Source organism: Neofelis nebulosa, chromosome 16 (assembly GCF_028018385.1).
Source record: "Neofelis nebulosa isolate mNeoNeb1 chromosome 16, mNeoNeb1.pri, whole genome shotgun sequence".
NCBI classification, from domain to species: Eukaryota; Metazoa; Chordata; class Mammalia; order Carnivora; family Felidae; genus Neofelis; species Neofelis nebulosa.
In genome coordinates, this window is record NC_080797.1 from 32,704,240 (window position 1) to 32,732,216 (window position 27,977).

General features: G+C 50.7%; 1 protein-coding gene and 1 long non-coding RNA gene across 6 annotated transcripts; one reads left to right on the forward strand and one right to left on the reverse strand.

The window, feature by feature from the left end:
- The first annotated feature begins 5 nt into the window (after positions 1-5).
- DCAKD (dephospho-CoA kinase domain containing) lies at positions 6-27,975 on the forward strand. Of its 5 annotated transcripts, none has more exons than XM_058705139.1 (5): positions 6-207; positions 18,723-18,955; positions 19,595-19,798; positions 23,251-23,338; positions 26,717-27,975. In XM_058705139.1, the coding sequence occupies exons 2-5, from the start codon at positions 18,844-18,846 to the stop codon at positions 27,006-27,008; spliced, it is 696 nt and encodes a 231-aa protein (XP_058561122.1). In that variant the 5' UTR covers positions 6-207; positions 18,723-18,843; the 3' UTR covers positions 27,009-27,975. The 5 variants fall into 5 exon arrangements, with proteins under 5 accessions (XP_058561122.1, XP_058561123.1, XP_058561125.1 ...); XM_058705140.1 differs by having other exon boundaries at positions 6-163; XM_058705142.1 differs by lacking the exon at positions 18,723-18,955 and adding an exon at positions 536-697 and having other exon boundaries at positions 191-299.
- LOC131498172 (uncharacterized) lies at positions 5,474-7,182 on the reverse strand. The gene is made up of 3 exons (XR_009255318.1): positions 6,933-7,182; positions 6,720-6,856; positions 5,474-5,848 (listed from the first exon to the last, which is right to left on the reverse strand). It is a non-coding gene; the product is annotated as an uncharacterized LOC131498172 (long non-coding RNA).
- Positions 27,976-27,977: the final 2 nt, after the last annotated feature.

A 27,977-nucleotide genomic window follows, 5' to 3' on the forward strand; every position in this document is an offset into this window, starting at 1 on the left:
TGGGGAAAGAAGGGCCCCAAGGTTGGCTGGGCCGACACTCTGCGACGGGGCGGCCGCGTGGTATGCTGGGAACTGTAGTTCGATGCAGGCGTAGGGTTTCGGGATGAGGCGCCAAAATCCAAGGTTTGACCTCAGCTTGCCCTTGCTAGTGCCTGGACCACAGGTGAGCCGTTATTGGTTGCCGTTAAGGACCGTTATCATTCCCGGGTGAGTAGTAAGGACTGAGCCCTGTGGGTGCTACCCACCGGGAACCTGAATGCGTCAGGCCTTCTTGGAGAGCCTTTGCTTTAAGAAGCCAGGTTGGGGGGCGCCTGGGTGGCGCAGTCGGTTAAGCGTCCGACTTCAGCCAGGTCACGATCTCGCGGTCTGTGAGTTCGAGCCCCGCGTCAGGCTCTGGGCTGATGGCTCGGAGCCTGGAGCCTGTTTCCGATTCTGTGTCTCCCTCTCTCTCTGCCCCTCCCCCGTTCATGCTCTGTCTCTCTCTGTCCCAAAAAAAAAAAAAAAAAAAAAAAAAAGTTGAAAAAAAAGAAGCCAGGTTGGCCCCTGGCTGCCTTTCTTCACTCTTGATTTTGGGCGTCCCCTGGTCGTTGGTAGTTCAAGGCCCCTTGAGAAGTGGTGGATTGTGGTATGCGGAACACTGATCCTGAGTCAGGAAACCTGACTGCTCCGTCAAGCTTTGCCGCCTCTTGGCCTCCAGGTACTGGTCTCCACGAAGCTTACACTGTAGCCCTTTCATTCTCCACCTCTACTCTCTAATGAGCCCTTACATGCCAGAGTCTGTATTTAAGGCTTTTCGTACATCTCATGTAATCCTGTCATCAAGCCTAGAATGTGCATTGTACTATTATCTCCCTTTGGCACAGAGGAAGAAATGTAGCCCAGATTGGTTGGTAAATGGTAAACAATCCCATAGCAAATAAGTGGCAAAATCAGTATACAAATTTGGATCTGTCTGCCCTTAGGCCCTCTGAATTCTTTACCACTGCAAAAGTCCCATTGTCTGATACAGTTATTAGAAAGTAGTTGTAACATTTGGGGGCGCCTGGGTGGCTCAGTCGGTTGAGCGACTGTGAGTTCGAGCCCCGTGTCCGGCTCTGTGCTGACAGCTCGAGCTCGGAGCCTGGAGCCTGCTTCCGATTCTGTGTCTCCCTCTCTCTGCCCCTCCCCCGCTCATGCTCTCTCTGTCTCAGAAATAAATAAACATAAAAAAAAAAGAAAGAAAGTAGTTGTAACATCTTAATCTATTTTTAGCATTGACTGAACTGAATGCTTCAATCCCTTGGGTCTCACCCCTGTGATTGGGTAATTGCACCTGAACCTTGAGGCCAGCGCCCAAAGATATGGTTCCCATTTCTAGAGATCACCCGTGCAGGTTGGATTGTGGGTTGTAGGGGAAGGACATGTTCTTATCATCAGAGGGTTCCATGACCAAAAAAAAAAAAAAAAAAAGATCTTTGCCTTTGGGAAACTCTTCAACATGGAAAGAGGGATGAAGTGGGAAGAAACACTTCCCATCTGACTCAGGGAAACCAGACAAAAGAGAGATAAATATTGTCAGTTCTTCATTTTTCTCAGTGGCAAGAGCAGAAGTGAATATGATCCAAAACAACAGATAATCTCCTCATTTATATCTGACTTTAGAAGGGAAAGACACCCGCTCAGACTGAGAGTTGTCACCCACACTCATCTCTCCAGGACCAAGACTGCTGTCAATATGATGTCTTGTACGCAGCTGCAGGCCAGAGGAGGAGGTCAAAGTAATAACGAAGCCTTACATGTGTTAGATGGACTTAACGTCTAAGTGTTTCATCTATTTTAACTCATGTGATCTTGTAAAGTAGGTAGGGAAGGGGACTTTAAGAAAATTGGGCTTGCCAAAAAAAAATATATGTGTGTGTGTGTGTATGTATATCACATCACAGTGAGACCTAGTGGCAGAAACAGAACCCAAATCTAGTATTCTAATTCCCAATCCTGTATTTTCTTTTCTCACAGATATGCAGAGGTTGAACGAAAGCTAATAAAACATGACCAAGGAAGAGTGATTATAGGGTCCACTGTGGACCCTGCCATTCTTATAGTTCAAAGCTTAAGAAAGACACTGCCTTATATTTTACTGCACACTGAGCAGATTTTGTTCGGTGGAGAGCTTTCCTGGGAGGTAGACAGGCAATGGGATTGTCCACGCTCAGAATGCAAATACCAGTCCAAAGTTCTGGAATCCAGCACCTCTGAGAATTTCAGAATTTGAGAGCACCTGAAATGCATTTATTTCCTCTCTCTCAGGATCTTTAGTTAGAGTCCTCACTTAGATTTTGTAGGGTCCGTTATTTCTCCATAATAAAATTTAAATGTTACATTTTTGAAAAGAAATTGAGGGGCACCTGGGTGGCTCAGTTGGTCAAGCATCTGACTTCAGCTCAGGTCATGATCTCGTGATTCGTGAGTTCCAGCCCCGCGTCGGGCTCCATGCTAACAGCTCAGAGCCTGGAGCCTGCTTCGGATTCTGTGTCTCCGTTGCTCTCTGCCCCTACCCCACTCACCCGCACACTCTCTCTCACTCTCTCTCAAAAATAAACATTAAAAAATTTTTTTAATAAAAAAAAGAAATTGAGTACATGTGATACTTTTTAAAAATGACCACTTAAAACTGAATATTGCCACGTGTGATTTTTTTAGTCACATTGGAATAGAATGATCACTAAGAGCAGTGCAGGGTGGAGTGTCCTAAATTGGGTCTGTGGGTCATTTCTTGGGATTCCAAGAGCTCTCCTATTTGCTCCTATTTTGAGCCTTCCACTTTCAGACAACTCTCATGGTGGAAACTGGCCAAGTTCTGCCTTATGAAATTATGTGGAAGCATGCAATCCTGTGTCCCTCTAGATAATTTTGTTACGTGTTCTTCAATTAATGCCTGGTTCCCTAAAATTCTTTATTCCAAGGTAAACATTCCCAGCTCCCTGAGTGCCTCATCAGATTAAAATAGCAGGCTTCTCCCATCTAGCTGTGCTGGCTCTTCCTATCCTCCCCATTTGGGCAGAAGCATTATACAAAGGCAGTGGGGTGCAGCAGGGCCCAAAGGGTGGCTGAAGAATGTGCCTATGAAACACCACAAATTCTGGAATTTACTCCTACTGTGGATACCCCCGTTATCCCTTCACAGTTATTACTGGAGACCATAGAATATAGTGATTAAGAGAACAGGCTTCAGACTCCCTGGGCTCTAAATCCTGGCACTGCTTCTGCCTAATGAGTGACTTTAGGTAAGTCACTTACAACCTCCCTGAGTCTCAGTTTCCTTACCTATAAAATGAGACAATGCTGAGAAAACACTAAAGGGTCTAAGACAGTCAATACCTAATAAATGATTTCCCTTCCCGGGAAGTCAGCATGTCCTGTGATAACCGATTTTCTCATGATGTCCGTCACAGATCGAGGCCCTTGCTGTGCTCCCAGCCTACCAGAGATCCGTTTCTTCTAATGGGCCTAGGAGAGCCTGAGCCAGGTTGTGGTTCATTTATTCAACACCTCAGAGCGCTCACCACCTGTGAGTTCCATGGCAGGAACTAGAGAGTCAGGCATAGAACAACACAGTCCCTCTCCTGGGTTCACTCTACAAGTTGGCAGCTATTACAGACTGACAGTTATGGCTCAGTGTAAGACAGTGGGAACACCAGATGTAGCAGGAGCCTGGAGGGACCCTTAACCTGGGGAAAGGGGTTCTGGACCCAAAAGACCACTGAGCTGAGTTTTCAAAGGAGACACAGATAAACGGGAAGGGCAGAGGCAGAGGGAGTCCAGCTGCCTGAGACCGGGATGCTTCTGAGGCACTGCAGCAAGAATGCTATGAGCATTTTGGAGGTTGAGACTGGAGAGGCAGTCAGGAGGTGGAAACAGGAAGGGACATGGATGCCATACTGAGGGGGTTGGGCTTTATCCTGAAGACTTTAGGAAGCTGCTGAAAGATTTTTTTTAATGTTTATTCTTTTTCGAGAGAAGGGGGAGGGGCAGAGAGAGAGGGGACAGAGGCTCCGAAGCAGCCTCTGTCCTGACAGTACTGAGCCCAATGCAGGGCTCAAACTCAGGAACCGTGAGATCGTGACCTGAGCTAAAGGCAGATGCTCAACTGACTGAGCCACCCAGGTGCCCCACCGCTAAAAGATTTTTAGCTGGGGAGAGAGAGAGGATCGAACTTTTATTGGAGAAAGATCATACTAGGCAGCAGCCTGGCTGTCCTAGGGAAGGGAGTGCTTCTCCTCTGAAGAACAGAGCTGGTGGGCTCAGTCACGAATAAGGGACAGGGAGATGGTCTTTGGTAGCTTCCCGGCTCCTCTGGAGCTCACTTTTAGGAAGGGTACCCTTCCTTCCTATGACAGCCCCTGACACATGGGCCTGGAACACAGTGGATCCAGCCTTCCGTGGCTTAAATCTGTGGGACTTAAGAGTAGCAGTCATTCCCTGCCCAGAAGACACTTACAGTGAGATTGGGAAAAGCAGGTGCAATTTGAACACAAAATAACAAGGCCTGACTGGGTATGATTAAATGAGTTGGATAGATAAGTTAACTGAAGTTTGGGGTGGGGCAGGGGTGCAGGTCTCTGGAGTAGCATTGTTAGAAAAGGCTTCCTGGAGAAGGCAGACTTTGAGCTTGGCCTTGGAGGCAACTTGAGTGCTGGATCCTCCATTATAATTTCTGGGGGCTGTGTGGATCCACCCTTGAGCTGGAATCACAGCTGCAGTTTTACTTCTGTTTGTGTGGTTATACAGTTTGCAACCATTTCCCTGTGGTTCCCCCTGGAACAGGACACTGTTCCACGAAGGGAGAGAATGCATTGGATTTTCCTCACCTCTATATCCCTTGGGCCAGCACGGAGTAGGCCCTCAATTAATATTTGTTGCATTACTTAATGTATGAGTGGTGCGAAGGAAGGGATAGAGCTTCAGGTGTGGAAACATTACAAGTAAAGGGCAGAGAACAGGAACACACAGTATGGTGACCTATTGTGTTCAGATGGTGCTTTATTGCTCACAGAATGTGCTAGCACACTATTTCCTTTGATCCCTATCATCAACGGTCTTGTTTGATGCTGTGCAATGAGTAGGGCAGTTGTTATTCCAGTTTTACAATGAGAGAACAAGAAGTTCAAGGATTTGTCCAAAGTTTCACTGCTACTTAGTAGGAATTCAGACTTGCATCTGGTGTTTTAACATGAAGTCTGGTGCAATAACTAAATCACTTTCCTCCTGGATTTTTCTCAATGGAGAACATACAGTAGGACATATGTCGAGAGGGGGTCCCCAGGGGCCAGGTCACAGAAGGCCTTAGGTTTCAGGCTAAGAAGTTTGGACTTTATCTTGCAGCTGGTGACAACCTATGAGAGGTTTTTTTTTTTAAGCTGTTTAATAAAGAATAAATATTAATGGTATTTGTAAGGTATGGTATAAATTTAATTGCATATTAATATTTATTTAAAATAAACATACAGAAAGTAGTTTAATTTCAAGAACCAAGAGTCAAAGACCCAGGAGTCAAAGGAGTCATCTCTCTTCGACTCAGAGGGTTGTTCATCAAACAACTTGAAGTAGTACTATATTCCATGCATCATGCTTAATGCCAAGGACACAGAGGTGACAGAGATACAGGTCATTGTCAGGAGGAAGTGAGACCGTGTAAGCAGCTAGAGCCACTTTATTATTGCCATCCTGAATAAAGGAGGATATGTGCTTGAGCTGAAAAAAAATCGTTGATGGCATCACCTCCCAACAGCCAAGGTAGAGCTTCAGTTTCAAGATTGTGCCCGAGTTGAAGCCCCTGCAGCATCCTTCAACTTTTCCTGGGGGATCATCTCTGCAGAGATGAAGCTACCATTGGCCCATTGAACCACAAGGATGCCTACTTAAAAGACAAGCCCCTGGCCTGTATGCCAATAGATCACAATACTGTAAGGCAGTATCTGGGAAAAGCAGGATCATCTATAAGGGGTTCCTAGCAACATGCTCCAGGAAGAACTTGATCATTTGAAAGAGTGAAGGCATAGTCCTATCCCTATCATTGCCATGGCAGCCATGATTAATGATGGGAGTCTGTGTAGTCCTCGGATGTGTGGGGAGAAGGGGAAAAGTTGAGAACCACAAAGCCAGGGTATCTGTAAATTGTTTGGTTCAGGAAGGGAACAGGGCCATTAGATCTGGCCCTATGGGAAAAAAAAAAAAAAAAAAAAAAGATCTGGCCCTATGGAATAGGAATTAGAATTGTTCTGCCTGACCCCATGGATTAGAACAAGGGGAGATATTGTATTACCTAAGGAAAAACTTTCAGTGTCAGGACTGGACTTCAAAGACATCATGAAGTTACCTTGAAAGACGGTTCCCTGACACTGGACATGGCTAAGTATAGACCCCAGAGATGATGTGGAGGAGATTTCAAACACTGGATTGGTGTTTGAACCAAATGGGCCCTTTGATAATGAGATACAATTCTATTTATTAGGTGATGGTGACATTAGGGAGAAGGGTGTCAGAGACTGGAGTAGTCATAGAAAAATGTTGAATTACTTCATTCTTCAATGTGTCAGATTCCTACTGTGCTGGGCACGGTTCTAGGCGCTTGGGGATATTTATTGGTGGTGGAAATAGACAAGATTCCTACTTTAAAGGAAGCAGAGAGTAGAGGTACAGTTTAGAGAGAGGGAAAGGAAGCAGGGTAATTAAGGACCCACCGATATGTGAGGCACCATTAGATGTTTTTATGTATTTCCAATGCTTTCAACAAGTATAGCAGCGATCATTATACTTTAGTCGAGTAAGTGACTTGCTAGGCTTGTTTGTACAGAATGAGCTCTGCAACCAACTGACACTGTAAGAAAGCAAATGGATTAACCTATAAAAATCAGTTTCCTCTTGTGTGAAATGGGGATGGTGACAGTACCCACCTCAAGGATTGTGAAAATTCAACGCGCTAAGGCCTCTAGAGGGCTCTTAAGGAGGCTGAAGTTTGGAGGTGCTCAGTTAACCGCCGCAGCCATTGCCAGAAGTTGCGCAGCTAGTGATTGCCAAGGCCTGACTTTGGAACTAGTACTTTCGGGGTTATTTTCCTCGGCTTGGGAGGACTCTGGCTCCGACAGAACAGTAACCCTAAGGTTCCCACCCGGCCCAGCACTCCCGGACTGTGCGACTTCCCCGCCTACCCCTCTCCAGACCCGCCCACTCCCTTCCGCCGGCCGGACGTCCGGTCCACGTGCGCGCCCTCCCGAGGCCCCGCCTGCCCGCCGGGAGCCACCCAGTAAGCCCCTCTGAGATTGGGCGAGCGACGGCGGCCCAGGCCGGGTCAGAGGCCTCGGGTACGTAGCGCGCCGCGCGGGGTGGGGTGGAAACGGCCGTGCCCCGGGGAGTGGGTGGACGGGACGGTGGCGCCCCGGGGCTGGTTTGTTCTTTCCGGCTCAGAGAGCTGAGTCCACCCCCCGAGACTTGTCCCGGCGCCGGGCCTGGCTCTGGGCGCTCAGAAGCACCGCCCCAGGCCCCCCGGGCGTGCTGCGCGATGGGGCAGACCGTACGCGCCTTCCCCCCCCCCCCCCCCCCCCCCGCAAAACCTTGGCCACAGTTTGTTGAGCACGTACTGTGTAGCAGCCCCTGGGTCAAGCACTTCTGCATCCATGACTCGTTGCCTTGGCAACAACCGTACTAAACAGGGTGCTGTTTACATCTGTGGCGATGAAGAAAGGTTTACAACTAAAATTGTGGCAGAGGTTGTGGTTTCAAACGCAGGTTCAGTCCAAAGTCACTACACTTCAGAACTTGTGGTCAGACCTGTTTGATTTTTGAATCCAGCCTCTGCCCCTTCCAGTTAGGTGAATTCGAGTAGCTTTCCGACTGCCAGTTTGCTCATCTGGGAGAGGGCGGAATGAAAGTGCTTTGCTGGGTAGCTGCTGTTTTGCTGAGTGATCACCTCCACTTTCCTTTTCTGCGGGAGGCTGGACTGGGTATAAAGTTTGGGAAAGATTCCCCTCACCCGCACACCAGGCCTGGGTGGCATGGTGGATTCCCACTCATTCACTTGTAAAGAGGGTGGCCTGGCTTCCTGTTTTTCTTTCTACGCCTAGTTCCCAGTGGAGACCTTTGTCATTGAGTTAGCTTATGAAGTTTTCTTCCTCTCTTAGTTATGGGAAAATTATCACCCGAATGAATCTTGACATTAAATCCTAATTTTAAAGATGAGGAAAAATAGAAGCCTTGGATACGGGTTTTCAGCGTCTTCTTTCCTCCCTCCCTTCCCTTTCTTTCTTTCTTTCTTTCTTTCTTTCTTTCTTTCTTTCTTTCTTTCTTTCTTTCTTTCTTTCCTTCCTTCCTTCCTTCCTTCCTTCCTTCCTTCCTTCCTTCCTTCTTCCTTCCTTCCTTCCTTCCTTCCTTCCTTCCTTCCTTCCTTCCTTCCTTCCTTCCTTCCTTTGTTGAGGGGTGGTGATGGCTGATTTTACCTAAATAAATCAGATGGATTTGGCTGGGTGCAGACCTAGGTCTTGGGAAAGGCAAAATGCTAGAACTCTGGCTGATGAATACAAAGTAGACTGGCTGGTTGGGGTGGTTTTCTTTGAGCAGGGCCCTAAGTTCCCACCGGATTCTCTTATGTCTTGTGCAAGGTCTGAACCTGTCCTCCTGGGTAATATGTTTAAAGGGTTCAGATCCTTTCTTGGTGCCTTGCCTTAGGAGAAAAGATTAAGGTTGATAACTGAAGGCAGGCAAGCAGTGAACTTTTGGTTTGTTTTGGAAACTACCCACTGGCACATTTTCAGATAACTAAAATTTTTCTCTGAAAGTTTCAGTAGTTGCAAAGGATATGATTTCTGGTTAATTGTAAATATTGACACTTTAAAAATAAAACTGTTGGGGCGCCTGGGTGGCGCAGTCGGTTAAGCGTCCGACTTCAGCCAGGTCACGATCTCGCGGCCCGTGAGTTCGAGCCCCGCGTCGGGCTCTGGGCTGATGGCTCGGAGCCTGGAGCCTGTTTCCGATTCTGTGTCTCCCTCTCTCTCTGCCCCTCCCCCGTTCATGCTCTGTCTCTCTCTGTCCCAAAAAGTAAATTAAAAAAAAAAATAAATAAATAAATAAATAAAAAATAAAAATAAAACTGTTACACCAGGCATTTAAACCTGTGCAGTGGAATCTCAATACCATAGTGATTTGATTTCCCATATCCTCTGGGGGAAAAAAAATATATACAAACCAGTTTTTAATTAACCTTTGAAATTTTACATTGTTATTTTTCTTCCTTGAACTTATATTTCCACCTAATTTCCTCCACAGAATTTTTTTCTCGTATGATAGATTTTGAAAGCCTTTGGTTTGTCGTCCTACATCTCTGCAACAAACAACAAAAAATATTAAAATTAAAACAGTTTTGAAAATTGTCTTGTGGTCATAATATTAAACAATTTCTTTTGACTTGAGTTTTTATAGTTGTAAAATACACAGTCGATCAAAACTGGTTTTGATCAATTGTCAAAAACCTAAGTTTTATTTGAAATGCTTCTCTTAATAAGCTGAGTAGAACTTTGTAAAGTTCATGTGTGCATCCATGTATATTTGCTAGAATGAGCAGAGATTTTATTCATGGCCATAAGCACTGAAGAAGTCTGTTCATGTAAATAAATATGCAGGACTTGAAGGCATTTTGTTGTGGTAATATTACTTAATTCTTTGAACACCCTCTGAGTTATAGGCCAAAATATCACAGTGAGCTGTCATTGAAGTCAGTTATTAATGACCTGCCGGCAGACAGTTCTTTTAGGTCCTCCTTTAACTCTATTGATGGCAAAGATTTGGAAACCACCTGACTCAGCAGGAAGATTTATGTTGTGACTGTGGGCAGGCACATATCCGCGTGAATACTGATGTTTCAAAGTGCTCCTGGATGGTGCCAGGGTAATTTTGCACTAGGGATAGTGCACCTTTGCAAGATTTGGCATGGGTGACTAGTTGTGCCTTTCTTTGAAACCTAGGAGATGGGGGAGGGTGAAAGGGGGACCTGGGAAGGGAGAGGATGAAGACATTCCAGAGCTGGTCTGCTTCCAGAGGAAGAGGCAGGGGGCATTGAGGTGGAAATTTATTCCTCCTAAACTGTGCCTTTGTGCCCCTTGGAAGAGCTTCATGCATGCCTCAGGGGTTCTCATTCCCCAGTGTGAAGATCGCCTAGAACTCTGATGGGCAAATTTCTAACTTCTTTTTAACTTCCATTTCTTCCCCTTTAGAATGGGAAAGAACCAGAGAACCTACGGGTTGTTGTGTTGAACAGACAAGATGAGGGATGTCCCTGGCACGTAGATGGTGCTCAAATGGTGGGCAGCTACTCTTACACTCTACTTCCTGCCTGCTGGAAACCTCGCCTTCTTATGTACTCTCTGCCTCAGTTTCCTCATCTGTGAGCCCAAGAAATTGTTAGCCCAGAAATGTAGGGGTGGGAAGTGATGTGGAAAAGATTTTGTGATTCCCATAGTAGGCTTTCTGAAACAGGTATGCTCTTACTTTAAAATAGTTAATGTTGGGGCGCCTGGGTGGCGCAGTCGGTTAAGCGTCCGACTTCAGCCAGGTCACGATCTCGCGGTCTGTGAGTTCGAGCCCCGCGTCAGGCTCTGGGCTGATGGCTCGGAGCCTGGAGCCTGTTTCCGATTCTGTGTCTCCCTCTCTCTCTGCCCCTCCCCCGTTCATGCTCTGTCTCTCTCTGTCCCAAAAATAAAAAAAATAAAATAAAATAAAAAACGTTGAAAAAAAAATAAAAAAAAAAAATAGTTAATGTTGAGTTCCTGCTCACCTATGAGCTGGACATTTTCCTGCTGTGCTTTATGTGTTCATTCAACAGATACTTTTTGAGGGTCTTCTACTTGTCAGGCCCTGTTTTCAGCACCTTGGATACAGTAGTGCCCAGATTCTGGGTAGAGGCAGATTACAATAAATGAACATGAAGATATGTAACATGTTGGGTGGTGCTAAGTTGATAGCTGCTGTGAAGAAAAGTGGAATGGTGAGGAGACTAGAGAGTGAAATGAGGGTGCTATTCAGGACAGTCTCTGATAGGGTGAGGAGGGAAGTAAGCCATGCAGCCCTCTGGGGGAAGAGCTTTCCATCTGGAGGGAACAATATGTCCAAGGGCCCAAGGTGGGAATGTGCTCGACATAGTCAAGGAACAGCAAGGTGGCCAGTGTGTCTGGAGGGCTGAGATCAGGAGGGGAGTGGTAGGACATGTCGGGAGAGATGCCCATGGCCATCCGGAAGCCCCTGTAGAACCCTATGAAGACTTGGCTGGTGCTCTAAGTGAGAGAGGAACCATTGGAGGGTTTTGAGCAGAGGGGTGAAATTATTGGACTTGGATTAAAAACATTGTTTTGATGTTTATTTATTTTTGAGAGAGAGAGCGTGAGCAGGGGAGGGGCAGAGAGAGAAGGAGACACAGAATCTGAAGCAGGCTCCAGGCTCTGAGCTGTCAGCACAGACCCGACGAGGGGCTGGAACTCACAAACTACAAGATCATGACTTGAGCCAAAGTCGGACGCTTAACCGACTGAGCCACCCAGCGTCCCCGGACTTGCATTGTTAAAGATTCACACTAGATACTATATTGTGAATAGACAACAGTTGAGGAGCAAAGGTGGCAATAAGAGAATTTCTCTGAGACTACTGCAGTAATCCAGGAGCACAATGCCAGTGGATGGACCCTGTGGTGTCTAGCTGGGTTGTGCAGGTGCAGGGTGGGCACGGCCAGCAGGGGGCGCTAGTGAGCGGGATGAAGATTGTGAGCGAGGAGCCAGGAGGACACGAAAATTTTTGGCCTGAGCAACCAAAAGGGTGCAGGTGGAGTCGATTGCAATGACTGATGTGTCACACACGCTGGGGAAGATGAGGTGACTGTGACATACGTTACATCATTTAATCCTGATAAAACCCATGAGTAGTCATTATTAATCACGTTTTATACGCAAGGAAGTAAGCCCACAATGCTGAAGTTGCCCGAGGCCACACAGCTAGTTAAGGGACAGGGCTGAGACCCCAGCTGAGGCCCCCATGACTCTGAAGCCCGTGAGAGTTGGTCTTCCCTGTGATCCTTTTTCTGCATAAGCACCAGCATAGTAGTCCAGTGCAAACAGTCTCCCTGCCCACACATAAAAGCTCCCTGGACTGATGGTTTGTGCTTGGAGAGTGCTCGAGAAGAGTGACCTGTTCCCTCCCCTTCCCTTGGTGTTGGCAGAGGAGAAGGTTGAGGAGGACTTACCGCCAACACCTTCTCTTGTGGCTCCCTCCAGGTAATTGGCAGCTTGGAGGAGGTAGTGACTTAATAGGCCTAGCAGACGAGAACTTGGACTCAGGTTTAAACAACAGCCTCTCACCAATAATGAAAGATTAGGAGTGGGGAAACCATAGATAAAAATAGCACTTACTAGTTAACTGGAAAACAATATATTTTTGCAACCTCTGGTTCCATGAGAAAATAATTGGGTCCCAAGGCGGGGAATGACTCGTTTTCATGAATGATTATATTGATCATTGAAGCAAAATGGATACATCCCTTTTGGAAAGCGATTCGAAGAAGTGTCTGGCAGGTCAGGCATGCCCAGTGTTAAATCCTGGGAGGCTGCAGGAGGAGGAGGAAAGGAAGCTGCAAGCTAATGAGGGAGCCAGGTCCTGGCCCCAGCACAAGCAGGTTGGGACTGTTGATTGGGACACACAAAGACACAGAACTTGCTTCCAACTTAAGTCCTGAGCTCTCCCAAGGGAGGAAAAAAAGAGTGTCCATTCAAGTATCAGTTTCTTATTCTGTTTAGCCCATTGGGTGTTTTGTTTATTTCCTTTTTTTTTACCCCCCAGGAGGGATTTACTAGCCTCAAGCAGCATATTCTAATGGAAAAGGGAGCAGGCTGGGAGATTGATTCTACCCTCCCCCTTGCCACTGACAGGAGAATGCAACCCCAAGTATTTTTTCCATGGAATCATCCAGCCATTCATTCTACAAAGACTTTTCATACACTTTCTCATAACTAATAGGGAGCATGGGTGAGTGCTGGCACTGTTGTAAGCACTTTACATGTATGACCTCTTCTACTCTTCACAGGTACTCAGGGTGGGTGCCATTAGCTCCATTTTACAGGTGAAGAAACTGAGTCAAAGAATGGTCGAGTAACTTGAGCAGTATTACTCACCTGGTACATGATGGATAGACAGCAGACACTATGCTAGATGCCGGGGACAGAGGGGTACAAACGACATGGTGGGTGGCCTCGTGGAGCTTATTTTATCTAACACGTTGAAAACGGTCATACAAACACGATGGGTACAGGGAAGGAAAAGAATGGCACAGAGAGAGGTCGGGGGCCTGATCTGAGTCGGCAGGTGGACAAGGCTGCTCTGAGTGGAGCTGTGGTGTGCCCTCTCACTGCTTTCAGGTCCTCGCTTTGACCTCCGTGGTCCTGACTGAAGACAGCGACCCCCATCGCTCTGGATATGCTCCCCGCTAACCTCACCACACACATTGTGAGCGGATTATTTACACCCGCTCCTCCCGCGGTAGCGTGGAGGCTTTGCTTGGAAGGGGCAGGCACTCTACTCTTGCTTTGAGTGGTGCCCGGGGCACTACTGGTGGTGGCAGGGGCAACAGTGTTGCACATGGAGGCTGTGAGGTGGGAAAGAGACTGTGCATTCGGGGGCAGAAGGCGGGCGTGCAACAAGTTCCTTGATGGGGGGCAGAGAGGTCAAAGGGGGGCGGGCTAGGAGGCGAGGGAAGAAGGCAGTGAAGGGGTTTTGCTTGTTTGTTTTTAAGTTTGTTTATTTATTTCGAGAGAGCTAGCAAGCACGAGTTGGGGAGGGGCAGAGAGAGGGAGGGAGAGAAAATCCTAAGCAGGCTCGGCACTGTCAGCACGGAGCCCAGTGTGGCGCTTCATCCCACAACCGTGAGATCATGACCTGAGCCAAAATCAAGAGTTGGACGCTTAACCAACTGAGCCACTCAGGCGTCCCAAAAGCAGTGAAGGTTTTAAGTGACGTGATCAGAAGTCCACTTTAAGCCATGAACCTGGCTGTCTTGGGAGAAGCTAGGCAGGGGACTGGAGAGTCAAGTCAAGAGGCCACTGCAGAGGTCTGGGCACAGGGTGATGGGACTTAGGTTCATAGGGTGGGGCCAGTGGAGTCAGAAGTAGGACCGGCAACCCAGGGCCATGGGGTTTTTTGTCTAGAGGCCCATGGAGAAGCCAGCAGCCCACTCTCATTTTTCCCTAAGAAACACTGCCAGAGAAGATTCCAAGAGAGACTTTTTTTTTTTAAAGATTTTATTTTTAACTATTCTTTATACCCAATGTAGGGCTCGAACCCACAACCCCGAGACCAAGAGTCACATGCTCCACTGACTGATCCAGCCAGGTGCCCCAAGACTATTCCTCCTTCAATGTTTTTTTCTTCATCTTCTCTAGGCTGTTGGGGCCCAAGAGGTAAAAAATGAAAGGCAGGTTTGGGGAACCTCAATGAAAGGGACCCCTCCCCCATTTACAGAGCACAGTAGAATTTGATCCTCACTTCACAGGCTGCAGACCCAGCCTCTGTGACTCAAGTCCCTACCCTTTCCTTTATACCCTGCCGTCTTTCCCCTGACAGGGAGAATGAGGGAGAAGAAAGGATTTGGTTGTGGCTCCCCTGGGGTTGGAGTCCTGCCTTGCTCATGAATTCAGGACTGGGATTACTTCCCAGAATCCAGCTTCCATGTCTCTTGTACTGGGCATTAGCTTTTCTCTGTTACCATGGGACTTGGGGTCGTCCTTCCTCTTCCAGCCAAGCCAGCTCTGGGAACAGCTTTTGGTATTGAGGAGGAGGATTCCCGGGCCACCAGCGGTCTTGTCAATCACTGGTCACCCAGGGCGAGCATCTATGGACTGCTCTGGGAAGTGCTGAACCACAGAAGGGAGGAAGAGAGCCCCAGTGTGCCTCACAGCCTCCCCTGGGGCTGATGCCCTGTTAGCATCGGCCCCTTACTTACAGGTTTGGAGACAGGATAGGGCAGGGGCAGACATTTGGGGGATGAGCTATTTGTTATTTACGGAGCACTTAACCACCCTGGGCCAGGCTGATTAGAAGGCTTATTGCAGTCACACAGCTTTATGGCAGAGTGCCGAGGGGCTGGGACCCAGGCTTCTCGATTTCCAGTCTACAGCCTTCCATTTTAGCAGCGGTTCTGGTGCCCAGCTGGCTGGGACGCTAGGGTAGAGCCTGGGTTTCTGTCCCTTTTCTGAAGTTTCACAGGGGATTCAGATCAGGACCAGGTTTAGGAGTTGCTGTGAGGTTCTCACTGCCTGCGTGTAAATGGCAGTGGAATGAGGGGAATAAGGGGGCAGTGGAATAAGTGGATTCTGGAGAAGGACTTTTGAGCCAGAGCAGGGAGAGGGTCAGGAACACGGGTTAAAGAGGTGGTCACTTGTCGCTGGGTGCCTGGGGAGGAGCTACCGGACAGGTCTGGGTGAGACTCAGAGGCAGTCGAAACCTCAGCCTTCTTTTCCTCCTGGCTAAGCCTGGAGGGGTGCTCACTGCCACACTCAGACGCGTGCGCACGCACATGCACGCACCCAGGCCCAGGGGGCGTACCACACGACTCTGGCTCACCTGCTGGTGCTGTGTTCTCCTTGGCTGGTTTCATTTGTTACTGTCTCCCCCTCCAGTTTTCCTGAGAGGCAAGACCTAAGTTTTCCTTCGGTCACCTGAGAGTCCCTGGCGCGGAGCTGCAAAGCGCAGAGGTGCTCAGTCAGCGCTTGGTGAAGGAATGAGTTATGGAGGAGCTTACTGGACGGGAACAGCTGGTATTTGTCCGGCCCCTTTCAGCCAGGGGCCCACGGCCTCCCAGGGCATGTGCTCCTTCATCCCCTTGGCCTTCCTGACAGAGGCCAAGCAGCTGTTGGTCTGTTTCCACAGATGGTCATCCGAGGCACAGAGAAAGGAAGAGATTCATTAGGTTGCCCCAGGAGTCTGGGACAGAGCTGAGCCTGGAATTTCCATCTGTGCTCTGGTTGCTGTCCATAAGACCTCACGCCTATCCTGCAGAGGGAGAGCACCAATACGATCATCTAGAAATCATCTTGCTTTGGTTCTGAACCGATCCGCTTAGAGCCAGATTCACTGTCCTTCTTTTGTCTAAGTCTAAAGATAAATTAAACTTTCATTCCCTGAGTACGTTAAGGTAGGAATCTAGACTCAGAGGTGGGAGGCCTAAATTCCATTCAGGGCTCCATTAACAGCTGTGGCCCTGGGTAAGTCCCTTCCCCTCTCTGGTCCTTAATGAAGAGTTAGAGTCGATCCCAAGCCTGTGACACAGAACTGCCAAGGCAGCTCCGTTGCTAGAGATTCTTTTTTTTTTTTTTAAGTTTATTTATTTATTTTGAGAGAGAGAGAGAGAGAGAGCCTGCATGCACAAGTGGAGGAGGGGCAGAGAGGGAGGGAGACAGAGAATCCTAAGCAGGCTCCTTGCTGTCAGCCTGGAGCCCGATGTGGGGCTCGAACGCAACGAACCGTGAGACCGTGACGGGGGCCAAAACCAAGAGTCAGACATCCAACCGCTGAGCCACCTGGGCGCCCCTCGATCGCTAGAGATTATGATTCGGTGTGTCTCGGGAGGGGTCCTGGTCCCGTGAAAGGGCAGGAGTTGGGGTCCCATGCTCCTCGGGGCCCCTTCAGCCACGTCTGGCAAAGTTGGATGACCAGGTGACAGAGGCTTGCTTGCAGCAATGAGGGGCCAGAGGCCAGTGGGTTTTTGGCCTTTACGCTGTCCCTCAGCCACCACCTGTCCTCAGGTCCCATTCCCGTGCTTTCAGACCGGCCTTCTGCAGAGGAGAAGCAAGCTCGCGGCTTTAGGGACAACAGCACAGAGCTGGGATTACAATGCTGTTGCTGGGTTTTCCATTTCGCAGCTTCAGCTGAGTGAACAAAAAAAAATTTTTTTTGACAACTGAACCCTGTCCTTAAGTCTTCTTTGTGTAAGCTGGAGGGAGACCACCTGGGGGCGACGCCAGTCCCAGATTGAGGAGCGCTGCTTCGTAAACCGTTTAATAATTGAGTTAGATCTCTCCATTTGGATGACGACTCTAGTGGGTATTTTCCTCTCTCCGCCCCTGGCTGCCCTGGGAGGACGAGCCTGGGCAGATTTAAACTTCTGGGCTGGTCCCCCCACCACCCACATCCGAGCAGCTGCCTCCCCCTGTCACTTGGTGTGTCCTCAGGGGAGGCAAACTCATTTCAGTATAAGCTCAAGCAAAGTGTAATTAGGACAGTAAATCTGCTGTTTTGTATAAAAAAAAAAAAAAAAAAAACCCAGCAAAACCCATGACAGATTTCAAGGTCCTAGAGAAGTGATTTGATGCTCAGGGAGGGGTGGGAGAGACCTGGCCTTCACTTTAATTTCTTCTAACCTGGGAGCAGACTCCAAGACACGGTAACCCCATTTACTCCCCAAAATGCAACATGACTTGAAAACAGTCTTTTGTGAGTAGTGCCAGGGTGGAACAGCCGGTTGAGTATTCGACTTTGACTCAGGTCATGATCTCACGGTTTGGTTGAGCCCTTGCATTGGGCTGTCTGTTGTCAGCACAGGGCCCGCCTCGGATCTTCTGTCTCCCTCTCTGTGTCCCTCCCCAGCTCATGCTCCTCGCTCTCTGTCTCTCTCTCAATCTCAAAAATAAATAAACATTTACCAAAAAAAAAGTCTCTTGGGAGATAGTCTGAGGTTGCAAGAATGAGGACTTAACTTCATGAACGTCTCTTTTAGTCTCTGTGCCTCGCGGTGTGACTTCAGCGCCTGCCTCCCGTCCTCACTTCCTTTACGGGACACTTACTGCGTGAAGGGCTTTGTAGGCATTTTCTCAGTCTGCAAAGAGCCTTATGAGATAGGTTCCATCACCCCCATGTTATGGACGAGAAAACTGAGGTTCTGAGAGACAGGCGACCTGTCCAGGGTTGCACAGCATTGTAAGTGGAGGAACTGGATCTGAAAAGGCCCATGCGCCTCACCTCCTCTATGCTGCTGCTGCTCAGTCTGAGAGAGCCGCAAATTCCAACACCAGGTTCTCTCCCGCAGCCTGTCATCCTTCCCTCACATTCCTCCTGGGCAAGATCCATACTCCTCTAAACCTCAGGCCTAATCACCACCAGCCACTGCTTCCGCTGAGCTCTCCCGTCTGGGCCACTTGTTGATTGAAGAGGGAGGATTCTTCTGTCTAAACTAGCCACCTAGACCGTCTTAGTGTTGGTGCTGGGGGGTGGGGGGGTGGGGGGTGGGAGGACATTCTTCCCTGTGAGCCTCAGTGTCCCAGACTATAAAGTGGCCAGAGACAGGGGAGCTCTGTGGGCATCTGGAAAGTGCCTTGGGTTCACCACGGAGGGACAGGTGTGCCCTTCTTAGGGGAAGTTCGCCTATAGCGGGTACCGCCGCCTCCAGAAAGCACTCTGCGTCGCAGCACCTGACCTTGTTCTGCCTACTCGGCATTTTGATTGCTAAATTTATACCGTGTTGGTTTGCCTTGTTTATGAGTGTTTTCTAAAGACTACTGGAGGCCTGTCCTGAGAGAATTTTCCATCTTCGGATGGATCCAGAGTTCCCCAAGCTCAGAACTCCACACTCTGCGTGGGCAGGCTGCGTCTCCCTTCCCTTCCTGTGCCTCCCTCTCCCCGGGTCATTCGGGCATGACACTTATCAGGCCTGGTGTCGTCCACAGGCAGGGCAGGTCGTTCTGGTGTTCCTGGGGTGGGCCATCCCAGGCAGCCAAGCGTGCCCTACTCCGGTAATTCCCCGCCTCCCGGCTCTGCATTCTCGCTGGCCTCCTCTTTCCTGGGAAGATGTTCCTGGTGGGCCTGACAGGGGGCATCGCCTCAGGCAAGAGCTCGGTGATCCAGGTGTTCCAGCAGCTGGGTTGTGCAGTGGTTGATGTTGACGTCATCGCCCGGCATGGTGAGTTGGAAGATGGTGGGTGGGATGTGCACAGCAACTCCCCTGCGCCCCTTTCTGCCATCTTGTCTCATCTTTGTTTCACCTTTTTATTTATTTATTTAAAAAAAAGGTTTTTTTAATGTTTGTTTATTTTTGAGAGAGACAGAGCATGAGTGGGGGAGGGGCAGAGAGAGACAGGGGCACAGAATCCGAAGCAGGCTCCAGGCCTGCTGTCAGTACAGAGCCCGACACAGGGCTCGAACTCACCAACTGTGAGATCATGACCTGAGCTGAAGTTGGGACGTTGAGCCGACTGAGCCACCCAGGTGCCGCTGTCTCACCTTTTTATAAGCCCTTTCAAGGCCTCGGAGGAGGGGGCAGCCTTCTCCTTCAGGCGTGGTCTGATTTCCTGCTCCCTGCCCCTCACTTCCCCTCTCCCCGCTCCATTTCCTCTCCCCCCTCCTTCACCTCACCTTGTGACCAACGTGAGGGGTTCTGTGCACTCTGCTCTCTTCCTTAACTGCTTTCCCTCCTCTCGTTTTCTGTCCAACTGAAAGAGGCACCCCTGGGTTCCCCCATCATTTTGCCCCTAGTCATTCGGGGGCCTCTGGCTAGCCTGGAGGCTCTGGAGAGTGACCCAGCCCCCTCCTCATGCCACAGTTGTCCAGCCAGGATACCCTGCCCACCGGCGCATCGTGGAGGCCTTTGGCACCGAGGTCTTGCTGGAGAATGGTAACATCGATCGCAAGGTCCTAGGGGACCTGATCTTCAACCAGCCCGACCGGCGGCATCTACTCAACACCATCACCCACCCTGAGATCCGCAAGGAAATGATGAAGGAGACCTTCAAGTACTTCCTCCGAGGTAAGAGCCAGGGCCTGGGACAGGTGCGGCAGAGCCCTCTCCTTCCAGGGCCAGGGCCCTCCTCTGCTGCAGAAAGTCTGGCCAGGGACAGAGGCGCTGGCTGTCCTGGCTGCCAAGTTCACACTGTTCCTTTGCACCCTCCACGCAGAGCCCTGTGCCAACCCCCGAGGAAAGGTGCACATGTCCCTCAGCATTTAAAGAGGTTGACAATTGAATGAGAAGAGACACTTGAGGCTTTTGAGCCGCGATCCCCAGGAAGTAAGTTGATTTTTCTGGCAGGGATGGGAGTAATACCAGCTGACGAATAATGGAGTCTGGAGACTGGAGTTTAAGTCCTGGTCTCACAGCGTCTAACTGTGTGACTTTGTTGAGTGAGCCAGCCCATCCTCTCCACAGTGAGGCTAATAATGCCAACCTCGAGAAACTGTTAGGGGAACCGAGTCCACATGAGTGACTGTCGATCACCACACAGTATAAACCACGGTCAAAGTCAGATTTGGTGCTGGTCGAGCTGCCTGGGAAAGCTTACAGACTGGACACTGGGGAGGGTCCCAGATGGCCAGGGCGGGTGCAGGGTGGGGGGTTCTAAGCAGAGGATAATCCTTTGGGGCTAGGGCTCAGTGGAGAGAGTTAGCCTGACATGTGCCAGGACTGAAAGAAAAGAGAGTGAAAAGCCAGAGTCTGTGCTCAGTTGGCAAGAAACTTCTAGTAGAGGCTGTCAGCCTTTCCCATGCTATAGCCACGGTGCCAGCCCTGTTCTATAGGACAGTGTTGGGCAGGGGTGACCTGATATCATGCAGGATGGGGTCAGTCACCAGCAGTGGAGGAGCAGAGAGCAGTGGCATGAGATCGGGCGGGAAAGTTGGCCGAGGGGCCCTGTAGATCTGCCCACCAGCCTTTGGCAGATGTGTCTGCCTGCCCGGGCATCAGAGTGGAAGGTCTGGCTGTTTGTCTCCCCATCATCAATCATGATGCAGAGATTTCCCTTCTTGGAGGGCATGGGGCAGCCTTCTAGGTTTTCTCCTGGCTTTTGCACTATGATCTTGGCCAAACGCCTTATTTTATTCTCTCAGGCATCAAGTTCTTATGTAGGGTTGGGAGAGGTTCCACATTCCTCTGGCCCGTACCTCCCTTCAGAAGGAAAGAGATGACAGGCATCCATGACGTTGACCTCCCCCGCCCCCATCCCTCTTCCCCTGCTCTGGCCAGGGCAGGGATGGGCTCCAGACATTCTCCCTGCTGGACCGGCTTGCTCTGCATCTCGCCCCTTGCCGCAGGCCCCCCTCCCTCTCTCTTCCCTCAAGGAGCGTCTCTGGACTCTTTCTGCCTTTGTCCTGCCTCTTGTGTCTGCGCCAGGACCTCTCCTGTCCCCCACCCAGGAGCGAAGTCTTCTGCCTTTCAGTCCTGCCCTTTTGCGTTCGCTCCCTGGCCAGTTACAAGTACATCTGCAGGGCTTTGAGGCCACAGCGGCTCTCCCCTTCTGAAATTAAGCATCGGATAATGTCACCCGCTCCAAAGTTCCCCTGCTGTGTCATCCACCCAGCCTCCCCTCTCCCCAACCACCACCACTGAAATAAAAGCTAGAAAGCTCTTTTCAGCTCGATAAGGTGAAAAATGGGGACGACAGCTGTGGCTTCCACAGTCCCAGTTTTTCCCTGATGAGTATAACAAATACAACTGTCAAAGTTGGTATAATCAAACGTCAGATAAGATCACCAGCTGTTGGGAGGTCTCTGTGTAGGCAGACGGATGTCTTAATAGAGTCAGGATAGTTTGCAGAGCTTATCAAGCAGGAGGGATGTGACAGCTGAATAGCCCTTTGCCGGTGAACCAAAGAGCTGGCCACGAGCTGAGCTCCCAAGAGGGGACCGAGGAGAAAGGACAGTGGGGGGGAGAGGGGAGGTGAGGCGGAGCAGGAAAGGGAGATAAGAGGCCCAGAGAGGGTCTGGTCTTGGCTCCTGTTCTGAGCTGGGAGGGGAACGGGGGCACTGAACGGCCCCCCTTCTTCCAGGGAATGGTGGTAATAATAACCATCATTTACGGAGCACTTGGGGAACGTCTGGGTGAGGAGGCGCCAAGTGGCTTACATGCCTTCGCTCGCTTGGTCCTTACCACCTTCCTGTGAGGGACGTGGCCTTCACTCACAGATGAGGTTTGTGAAGGGGCCCAAAGTCACATGGGAAAGTGGGGGGCTGCAAACCCAGGCGTGTCATCGGAGTCCACTCTCCTAACCCCCTCGTTCAGCTGAAGGTTTTTCTTGGGCTTCCTGAGCAGCAGATCGTGGGGAGCAGGAAAGCCAGCAGCTTGGGTCCTCACCCCTGTTCCCTGCGTCACCCGGAGTGCCAGTTTCCCCACGGCCCCCCCCGAAACCGGTGTGATGTGTGTCTGGCTCTGGTTGGAAGTGTTTGTGGTGGGAGGCCATCCCGGCCAGGCGGGTGTCTGTGGGCAGAGGCAGCGCCCATCCCTTTCGCTCACTGCTCCCAGTCCCCCGCCAGTGTTTTGCACATACACAGGGGACGCTGGCCCAAAGGGAACTGGGAGTGTGCAGCTCATGGTGTTTGTGTGGGCAGCCTGGGCACCCGCCCTCTCACTGTGGGTCTTGACTGGCCTTGGCTCGTACTGGGAGGGCCAGCCAGTGCCCTTTCCCTCACTGGAGCAAGTTATATTTTATTAGTCATAACCACCCACCACCTCCAGACCAGCCTCGGCCATCCCTGGCTGGAGGCCGCCTCTTGTGCCAAGAAGCAGCCTCTTTCCTTTTGGGGCTACTACTGCTGCCCGCAGATGAGCCTTTTATGAAGAGTTGGTGGAGAGAGAGCCATGCAGGACTCTTCTTTAACAGAGAGCCGCACTTTGGTTTGTTTGTTTTTTTGGGGGTTTTTTGTTTTTTTTTTTTAGCAAAGATGGGTGACATAGGGCAGAAAGGGCCAGGTTCCTCCTGGAAACTCCCCAGTCTCCTCCAACTCTGGCTGTGTCATTTCCTTGCTCACAAATAACAACTCTTTAGGTTCAAGGTCAAGGCGAACTCAACCCTCTGTGCCTCCCCTGACCACCTCACCAGCTTCGTCGCCCATCGTGCGAGGCCTCTACGGCCAGAGAAGCAGAACCTCGCTGCTCCGCACGCTCTGCTGGTTCCCCCCATTCCTGGAACCCTCACCTCAGGAAACTCATCATGTTCAAGTACCAGAAGTCCCACCTGGTTTTCAGGACCAGTATAAACGCCATCCCTCCTGCAAGGTCTTCTCTGCTCATCTGGTCAGGAGTGGCCCTGTAGCATTCTGTTACGGATGGCATCAGAACCAGCCAGCATTCAGGTTATGCCTATCCTTGCAAGGTCTCCCCTTTGCTAGAGAGCTCTCAATGGTAGGGGCCAATGGCTTCACCTCTACTCCCTAGCCTAACACAGTGTTTGTTTGCAAAATTAAACTGTGGGTTTCCTGGCTTCTCCCCAGGATATCGCTATGTGATTCTGGATATCCCCCTGCTGTTTGAGACCAAGAAGCTGCTCAAGTACATGAAGCACACAGTGGTCGTGTACTGGTGAGTGTGTGTCAGGGCCAGGCCTGACCAAGGCTGGAAAGGTGGGCCCCCGGAGTACAGCGTGTACCTGAGAAATGGCCCACATCGCTTTGCCCTTACTCCACTGGGCGACCGGGAGGCACTGGGGGTTTGGGCGATTGTGTCCAGAGACTGTAGGTACCACTTCTGCGCCTGACCCAGATATGCCCCAGGTAGGTGTGGGAAGTGAAGGCCCCCAGGTTTCCCTAGTTGCTTGGGAAGGGCTCCCCCTGCTGGCCATTGGGGGCACTTCGGCCCCGATGCCCTGAGCTACCGTGTTGTTAGTCACTGGATCCCTTTTCCCTCCTCTAGCATTTCTCAATTTTCAGACAGCTCCCACATTTATTACTTCACTCAGTTTACCTTTCAGCATGAGGTGTCCAGAGCAGGAGTTGATGCTTCTGAGTTATAGAAGAGAAAACCTGAGGGGGAAGCTACTTGAGGGGGTGTCCAGGGTCACCCATTGGCAGCGCCTGTGAATGGACGGTTGCCGGGAGGGATCTGTCAGAGTCCAACTAAGGAAGGAGCTTTGTTCTCAGAATCCCTCAGGACACGAAGCAAACCAGAATCTAGGTTTGGCAAACAGAGCCAGATCAGACTGTCAGAGAAAATGAGTCACAGTCCCAGTGGGGTGAGAGTAGATGAGGCTGCAGGGTGTCTCTGCCTCCCAGAAGCTTCCTGGATGCCACCCACAAGTACAACAGACACAGAGGTGGGCACTTGGCTCTGTGGGTATTTTGGGCACAGGGTGGCTCTCCAGAGACTGGTGCGTGGGAGGCTCCTAGCACACGGGAGGTGGGGCCCCGAGTGCTCATGCCCTAAGCATAACCCTGCCCTCCCCCGCAGCTGCCCACCGAGGCTGCCACTTAAAGCCCAGTCTGACTCTACTAAGCCCAGTGTAGGGACTCAGGCATCCTCATAGCTCCCCCGCTGGCCCACATCTCCCCTGTAAACCTGCAGCTTCTCTGGGTTCTTTAGGCCCTGTTTGTGAAAGACCGTCAACTGAGGCCAAGTACGCTCTATGAAGACTTTGCCTTGGGGTCTTAATACAATTGGAACTTTGCACCAAGGGATCAGAAAAGGGTGGGGGAATCTTCCAGTGGAGGTGAGAACACTGGTCGTATCTGCAGTCACGAGAAGACCCACGCCTGCCCTGTCACCTTTCTCTCGCCGCACTTTCCTTCCAGCTTTGTTCACTAAGAGCAGAGAGAGCTGTGGTAGCCTGTTTTTTTGTTTTGTTTTGTTTTGTTTGTTGTTGTTGTTGTTGTTGTTGTTTATTTATGTTGAAAGAAAGAGCAAGTGGGGTAGAGGCAGAGGGAGAGACAGGAGAGAATCCCAAGCGAGCTCTGCACTGCCAGCACAGAGCCCCCTGTAGGGCTCAAACTCATGAACTGTGAGATCATGACCTGAGCTGAAATCAAGAGTCAGATGCTTAACTGACAGAGCCAACCGGGCGCCCCCAGATTCAGCCTGTTCTACAGATCCTTCAGGGCTGCTCATCAGCCAGAGGAACCTTTGCTGGAATCCCGGGTGCTGTTTGAGAGAGGCTGGAGACATGTGAATGAGTGATTATTCGCTTTGTAAAGAGATTTACACTTTACAAAACTAAAGATCCCCTCATGGATTCGTTGAACTATCCGACTATCCCTGGTGCCTTTGAAATAATATGGGGCATTTACCAAAGTGTGATTATACTGAAACATGATTATTCACATTTTTGAGGAATTTGCCAACTGAGGAGTAAGTGTTTGGGTAAAAATCTTATTACCATAAATAGCGTCATTCCTTAAACTAACCATATGGGGCTGTGTCTGAGCCCCAGGAAAGGCTGTCTGGGAGCCCTGCCTTCCCATTCCAGGAAGCCCTCTGCTCTAGGCCCACACCGTCTAAGCATGTGCCCTCACTGGTGGCCCCGAGCCCCCTCCATGCTTTCACCCAGATTTCCGCAGCCCCAGATTTGCAGTGTCCCTAAGATCCAGTCCTTGTTCTTAACCACACAGGGGTCGGCCCCACGACCCTGAGAGGATGCTGTCCCCATAACAAAGGAAATGATGAGAAGTCCTATTTATTTTTAAGGCCAGTATAGATGCCATCTTTCTACAAGGTCTTCTCTCATTGACCAGCCAGAAACGACTTTCTGGAGCCTTCTGTTCTGAGTGGCATTGGAATTAACTGGTGTTCAGGTTGTGTCTGTCCACGGAAGACACATCCCAGGAGGGCCTCTGGTCTAGGCCACACCTAAGTGGAGACCAAACCGTAGTGATCAAATCCTCTCATCTTACGACTGGGAGAACTCAGGCCTAGTGGCAAAGCGGAGAGACCCCAGATGGCAGAGAACAGCTGCAGCAGCCCACCCCCTCTTGTTCTCACCGAGGGGCTCGGGCAGCCATAGAGCTAGAGAGGGGTTCGAGATGACCCCACGGGATAGCCTGGTGGTTCCTGTGTAGCCAAAGGCAAGATGGGAGTTTCCCGAGGAAGGACCTAGGTGGTAATATCAGAGGGGGCGAAAGACGTACTCTTTGAATTTCCTTTGGTTGGTTTGTTTGAGATTTTATTTGATTTTAAGTAATCTATACACCCATTGCGGGGCACGAACTTAACAACCTCAAGATCAAGAGTTGCATGCTGTACTGACTGAGCCAGCCAGGCGGCCCTTTTTTTCTTTCTTTCTTTCTTTTTTTTTTTTTTCATTTTATTTTCTTTGAATTTTTTTTTGGAGCTAGGCGACTGGGTGGTGGTTGGCTTAATCTGCGGTGCCTAGCGCTGTCCCAAGGACCAGATCCAGCTCTCAAGTCCTTGCTCTAAGGGGAAGCACCTTGGGGCTTGCCTGTCCCACTCTGTCACTGGCATCGAGCACAGCAGCCACCACCACCTCGGCTCTAAATGTGAAGGGGTGGGGGTGGTGAAGCAAGGCGAGGGGTCTTTGCGGTGGCTCGGGAAGCTATTTGGGATGCGGCAGGCCCAAGCCCCAGGGGAACTATAGGAAGCGGTCGGCTGGCGGGCACAGGCCTTTCAGTAAAGGTCACCCGTCTGGGGATCCAGGATGTAGCTGATGCCAGATGACCAGATCTTCCCGTCTTACAACTGGGAAATCTCAGGCCTAGTGGCAAGGCAGCAGGACCCCAGATGGCAGAGAACAGCTGCTGCAGCCCCTCCCCCTGCTGTTTACGCCAAGGGGCTCAGGTAGCCCGCCATGCTGCCGGGGTCCTCAGAGAGTGAGGTGAGGTGGGGGTAGCCCCCCTCCCTGACTGTGGGCCCGAAAGAGGGTTGAGGGAAGGGGGCTGCCCGCCCCTGTCACTCGCCAGCGGGAGGGACGCTGGGGCCTACAATGCCTGAGCAGCCCTCCTGCCTTGTCCTTAGTGACCGGGACACACAGCTGGCGCGGCTGATGCGGCGGAACCACCTGAACCGCGAGGACGCGGAGGCCCGGATCAAGGCCCAGCTGCCCCTGAAAGACAAGGCCCGCATGGCCCACCACGTCCTAGACAACTCGGGGGAGTGGAGCGTCACCAAACGCCAGGTGATCCTCCTGCATGCTGAGCTGGAACGCTCCCTGGAGTACCTGCCACTGAGGCTGGGGTTCCTGACAGGTCTAGCCGGCATTGCGGGCCTCCTCTACCTGCTTGCCCGCTACCTCCTGCCCTCCCCCTAGCTGGGCACTCCCAGCGCAGGAGGCCCCAGGCCTTGATCTCCTCAGAGGCTGAAGCAGGTAACAACTGCATCCTGTTTCCTCCCTAGCCCCTCAGCACACACGCCCTCTGAATCTGGGCTGAGCCCTGCACTGGGCCGACCCTTCTTTGGAGTGCATCCTGTCTGAGGCAGAGAAACAACCCTCTGTCAGTAGATACTCCTCCTCACCTTCCCTCGGGCCCCTCCCTCTGGAACCACTAATGGTATCCATGATGGGGCGTGAAAGCGATGGTGGGAAACTGTGTCAATTTCTTGGGGGTGCGGGTGAGAAGCACTCTCTGTGTGGCCATCGGCAGTGTTTAAGCTGGGAGGTTCCCTGGGGCCTGAACCCTCTCCAAGCACATGCCCCATCATGACCGAAACCTGCCACGTGGAGCAGGGAAATAATTTTGGACCAACGGCTGCCACCTTCGGACAGGATTCTCTAGGTTGAAGCCCCGGGCCGGGATGCAGTGAGAACTCCCTCGTAGGTAACGCTGTAGCTGGGCCCCTCGGGGGATGACCCACTGCCCCACCTTGGCATTTCTCCCGCATTCCCCACACCTGCTCACCACCTGCCACCAGTCTGCCTCCCACTCCGTGTCCTCTTTGCCCTGAACTCTTGGTAGCCCACACGCAGCAGGCCGTTTCTTGCCCCTGTGCCTTCTCTGTGCTGTTCCCTTACCTAGAATACCTTTTGTTTCTCTGCAGTGGGTTAACTCCCAGCTCAAGCACCATCTGAAGCCCCAGGCTGGGTCAGGTGCTCTGGGATAGCCTCCTTCTCTCCCCTCCTCCGTGTTTTACTTTAATCCACAGAACTGTAATCCACCAAAAGCTGGGTGGTCTCTCCTACTAGACTGTAAGCCCCTAGAGGGTAGGGACTGTTCATCTCTGTGTTTCTGGCGCAGAACCTGACTTGCCGTGGGTGCTTAATAAAGTGTTGATCTGAAGT